The sequence below is a fragment of the Coffea arabica genome, chromosome 6c, assembly GCF_036785885.1.
Source record: "Coffea arabica cultivar ET-39 chromosome 6c, Coffea Arabica ET-39 HiFi, whole genome shotgun sequence".
Classification (NCBI taxonomy): domain Eukaryota; kingdom Viridiplantae; phylum Streptophyta; class Magnoliopsida; order Gentianales; family Rubiaceae; genus Coffea; species Coffea arabica.
In genome coordinates this window covers 10,748,077-10,753,439 of record NC_092320.1, presented here as the reverse complement: position 1 = coordinate 10,753,439, position 5,363 = coordinate 10,748,077, and the positions used below count along the sequence as shown (strand labels likewise).

General features: G+C 40.8%; 1 protein-coding gene across 1 annotated transcript; it reads right to left on the bottom strand.

Annotated features, from left to right (window-relative positions):
• Positions 1 to 766: 766 nt before the first annotated feature.
• On the bottom strand, positions 767 to 5,363 carry LOC113693777 (protein PLASTID MOVEMENT IMPAIRED 1-RELATED 1). The gene is made up of 3 exons (XM_027212461.2): positions 5,222 to 5,363; positions 2,535 to 4,809; positions 767 to 2,407 (listed from the first exon to the last, which is right to left on the bottom strand). The coding sequence occupies exons 2-3, from the start codon at positions 4,790 to 4,792 to the stop codon at positions 1,240 to 1,242; spliced, it is 3,426 nt and encodes a 1,141-aa protein (XP_027068262.1). The 5' UTR covers positions 4,793 to 4,809; positions 5,222 to 5,363; the 3' UTR covers positions 767 to 1,239.

The window sequence follows — 5,363 nt, the reverse complement described above, 5'->3', positions numbered from 1 at the left end:
TATTTTAGATAATTTGAAAGATTACTACATTTCTTAATGGGGAAGTAGACTACAATTTGCGATAGACAAAAAAGGAAAACAAGACTATCAAAGTGGGACGAGGGAGTATAAATTATGGCTAACAATATTTTTCATTTTTTTAATATTTTAAACAATTGGTTGTCGACACGTGATAGCACGTGACCTGATTTGGTGGTAATTGATAAAAATTAGTCAGTGAGACTAAATATGATTAGAAAATGAAACGTTTGAGATTATATTTACTTTCGTCCAAACTTTAAAAACTCCATGGCTCATAATATTTGAGACCAAAACTATAATTTTCTCTTAAAGAACACTTTTACTTTCAGCGGAAGGACAGTGCTTAGAACACTGCATTGTACAAATACAAATTAAAAAAAAAAAAACAAATAATCCAGCCCTATCTCAAGATGTGCACCTGAACAGCCAGAGAGCGCGATTATGAACAAGTAGTAAGGCCCTTGTTAAGAATTATGACTTCTAAGATTTAACGGAACATAAAGGACTAGCAAAAAATGTCAGTCCATACAGGAAATGTGCCTTTGCTATGCCTACTTTCGGTGGGTTTTGAGAGCTGATTCTTTACTTGATTATGTTGCCTGCAAATTGGAAGCGGGATGCCGATTCAAAATTTAGATTGGCAAACTGGAGAAGCAAGTTATTTGGAACGAACAACAAAGGGAGAGAAGATAAGATTCGAAATTAAACAATCAGATATATACCGAATTCTAGCCAAAAAGTGCAGTTTTGGTCAAAATTGATTGTAATTTCAGTCTGATTCTTAATATGTCAGTGATACACAGCACCAAATGAAACAAAATAAAACAGAGCTGAACTGTATATTTCCAACCAGATGAAAAAGATGAGCGTTTCCCCCAGAAAAGACCAATATCATTGCAAATCTTGATTGCAACACTTCTACATGTACAAATGAGGTGAAAACACACGCAAAACCACCTGTACTTCTGCAGGAACTTGTATTGGTTAATTAAACTCATCCACAGCACATACAGGGGAAATTTTTACCATCAACAGTCGAAAGAGTGTGTCAGGTGTTTGATTGCTCCTGTCACAAGTCAAAACAAAAGCTGGCACCAGCTGCACATTTACACAATGTTGCCAAGTTCAGAATAGCTTGAACTTGTGTCACCCAGATATACGATCCTTTGATTTAGTCCTGTATTCGTCCTTCTTACATAGATGCAAATCCCTTCTTTTCTAGCGCAGCCTGATGGTTTCATTTGGAAAAATGATATTGGGATTACGAATATGAGGATTAAGTGCAGCCAGTTCCTTCCATTTGGCCCCCGTGCCATGAACTCGAGAAGAGATGCTCCACAAAGTCTCACCAGGTTGCACTGTAGTTGTCTCCTGAGAAGGCACTGGCAATGATGATTTCGCACCTGCCTTTGACTTCATCAGTGGATGTTTATTCTTCTTCCCCATTCCATTGGCAAGTAACCAACGAGAACCAGACTGCTGTTGGGTGTTGGAGCCCCATAGCTTCTTTTTACCAGGCTCAGTCTTTAGACCTGCAACATGTACTTCAGTGATTTTGAACTGAGGAATTTGCTCCTCTTCAAGGACTTTTTCTTCCTTAGGCTCCTCGCTGATGTCCTCTTTTTTGACAGGCAGAGTCTCATCATCTTCTTCACTAGTGTCCCTTGCTAGGGAAACTGTGCAGTATATTCTTGGTTTTGGTGGAAGAAACACTCTCTCCACCTGGATGAGTGCCAGCATTGGCGTACCAACTGGCTCATAATTCCTTAAAGGATCACGTAGCTGCACCATCAATGCAACAGTAAAATTGTTCCCCAGCAAACCACAATTTCGACCCTTTCCCCTTCTCTTGTCCGCCTTTGACCTTCCGCGAAACACATCCAAGCCTGTGGCATGGTGAGCTGCAAGTAATTTAGACGTTTGCTCACTGATATTATCCCCATCATCAATCTCACCAGAGTCCAGCTTCATCCATTCATCTAGAGTTAGAGATAAGCCCATCAATCCATCAACATCACCACCATTGTCTTTAATGTCCAACAGTTGTAACCCACCAGCTCCCTCCAGACCTAAGGACCCACTAGAACTGCCCCTCTTCCCCTCAAAGGCCGAAAATTCACGTATCGGTTGGGCATTGATGTTTAACGGAGCATCCTGATCCGACAAGCCAGATTGTATTCTCAACCCTTCAACTGCAAGGGCTTCGATTTTATCCATGGCCAAAGGAGCAAGATCTTCTAAGGAGACATACTCCATGTCCATCTGGTTGCCAACAGGATTTACCTCGGACTTACCAACCCTTGGTCCGGATGTTTTTGCTTGGATATTTCCATGCTCACCAGATATGCTTTGTCCAAATCCAGATTCATGCTGCAGCAAATCTTGACTGGAGGAAAAAAAATCGATCAATTGCATTGAATATTCTCAGAATTAAAAAAAAAAAAAAGCATGCATATTTATGCATATAGTAAAACATTTCAAACTTCAAAGGTGCTTCAATATGAGTGACAAACCTCTCAGGTCCATTCAAACTTGGTGCAGCTTCCCATGCTATTTGTTGCATTGTCATTCCAGTAATATCTTCCAAAGGCATCAGTTTATTTGCCTGCATTGAGAGCTTTTCAATTCCAACAGAGGCCAGATGCTGAAGTATGTCCATGACACCAGATCCCATTTCTGCAGGCATCACCACTGGACTAGACACTTGCATAATCAAGCTTCCTCCACTCTTAGCATTGCTGAAAAGCACAGGATTCATTGAGCGCAAAAATCCTCCATCTTTAGTCTCAACAAAAGGGCCTAAGCCCTCCCCAAGGTTAGGAAGCTGATGAGGAATTTCAGGAGGCAGATCAATTGGACTTCCAAACCCCCCAGAGCTATTAGGTGGAGAATGTTGAAAGGCTTTTTCATTCATGCCCCACTCACGCATTAGAGCTTCTGTCTCCAAGTCCTCTAACACAGAGGCTCTTGTTTTATTTCTCGTTGCCTCTCCTTCTATCTTAGGCATCTCTTCAGAAGTATGTACCATCGGATAGGGATCAAAATTCTTGCAAAACATACCCCACTCTGACTCGGTTGCAGCATCATAACATTCCTCTGGTTCGTCCTCATCGATACCAAAATTAAATAAGGAACACCCACTGGCTAGAGTATCCTTCTCAAATTGCCTCAGCAGGCGCTCTCTTGGGGATTCAGGCTCACTTTCAGAACTCAAGCCAACTGGACTATGCACACCTAGCATATCCAGAAAATCAATAGCTACAGTTTCAGCAACATCATCCAAACTGAGTGACTTTCCCTTCGTAAGCTCTCTATGACTAGATTGAAGCTCCAGGTGATTCCCTGGAGTTGAACTTTCACTTTCGTCTTGCGAATCGAATCCTTCTTTCCCTAAATCTGAGACATTGCTCAACGCTGACTCCAATTCTTTCAACAATGATTCTTTGGCTGAGACATCAGTCTCTCTAGATTTGCAGTCACTTGTCAAAAGCTCTCTTTCCTGACCCCCAACTGAAGAATGATGGTGAGTTTCTTCCACAGGCACTACCTCAGCACCATTGCTTTGAGCACCCTCTCCCGCACAATCATGAGCAGGCTTCCCAGTGTCCTCTATTGCTTTCTCCTGTTCATTAGAGGGTAATTCTGCCCCTTGATCTGTGATAGTGACTTCAGTAACTTCGAACTCATTTTCATCATTATCCACACAGGCATCAGATGAGGAATGGGTATCTGGCTTTACAAGCTCAACAGGATCAGGAAAAACATTAACTTCTGGTTTAACAGGTGCAAATGGAACATTTAATTTCTCTTCATCAAGTTTCTGATACAGAACTGATATTGAATCTGATAAATCTGAATTTGATATGGGCAAAACCTCATGAAGATCCTTTATATCTTCAACAGATTTCTCGGAGGTTGAAGACCTTGCAGGAAGGCTACCCGTTCGACGTATCGTGTTCAACTCATGGCCATCATTTAGCTCCAAGTGCTTCAAATTGCTCATGCTCTGCTGCCTTAAGCTCCGCAACTCGGATACATCCTTACTCTTATTTTCCCCATTAACTTCATACCCAAAGCTGACATTCAATAGTGCGCCTTTAGCCTTACCTGATAATCTAAAACTAGTTGTCCACTTCCCTGAGCTCTTCTCCTCCTCTAACTCCTCCAGTGTCAGAGGAAGCAGCCTCGTGAGATCAACCCGATGCTTTCCTAAATCTTGCTCTGGATAACCATAAACCGAAGCATACAACAAGAAATATTTGGCCTCATACTTAGCTGAGTGATGAGGACCACTCCTACTACCATATACCAAGCACGAATGTGTCAACTGTTCCTCAAACTCAGCTACCCCTTGAAAAACCATAACAGGACGAGTCATCAACTCGCCATCCCGCCTCTTCCAATGGACAAGAAGACTAAGGTCATCAAAAAATACCGGCAACCCTTCAATTGAATGTACTTGAAGAGAAAAACAACAGTTAAATCTACGGCTTCGGACGTTAGTTAAAGACCTTAAACCCTTCCAACTCCAAATAGACTTCTTATCCTTTTCGGCTGTATCCTTCTTATCATCCTTATTACTCTTGGATTTTGGCTCAGGCAATGGGATTTTTCCAACTGATTTAGATCGACTACTAACAGTGGAAAGCAAACTTCTAGGCCGAGTTTTATCCAAATACAAGGCTTTACTAATGGTTTCAATATCATTTAACAACTTACCCGCCCCCGAATCCTCACCTACTTTCCTTCTAGCATCCACCTTGGATAACATCTTCTACTCAACAAAATCTACAAAATTCAAACCAAGAAAAAACGATGAAATCAAAATTCACCAAAACCCCTGATGAACATAAACAATAACAACCAATATAAAACCAAATCCAAAAATTCCAATATTTTTACAGAAAAGCCCACAAATAATTACTTTCAAGAAAATTAAACTAACAAGAATAATTCAAGAAATGGAAGGTCCAAAGGTTACCAGCATCAATATAAGGGGCGACCCAGATGGGATGAAAATGAAAAATTAAATTAATTCATAGGTTTTAACGTCGTTAGAGATAAAATTTGAGCTTTACATGCATGTCCGACGGTTATCAATACGATTGAACGAAAGAGATTCGTGGAATTTGAAACTTAAAAAAAATAGAAATTATGAAGAAAGAAAAAAATGGAAGACTAAGAGAATAATTTATCTTACAAGTAGAGTAACCGATACAGGTGGCGGGGTTGCCTCCTTCTTGCCTGAGTTGTCTGAGGCCTCTCCTGATCTCTTTTAATCTCTCTCTCTCTCTCTCTCTCTCTCTCTCAACCTTGGCGTGACCGTATTGTTTTTTTGGAAG

Bases quoted from the DNA above. Each gene is read 5' to 3' on its own strand.
- LOC113693777 (XM_027212461.2), bottom strand. From the start codon at position 4,792: ATGTTATCCAAGGTGGATGCTAGAAGGAAAGTAGGTGAGGATTCGGGG. The intron at 2,408-2,534 runs GTTTGTCACTCA...TTTTTCCTCCAG, and splicing joins AGTTTGAATGGACCTGAGAG to TCAAGATTTGCTGCAGCATG.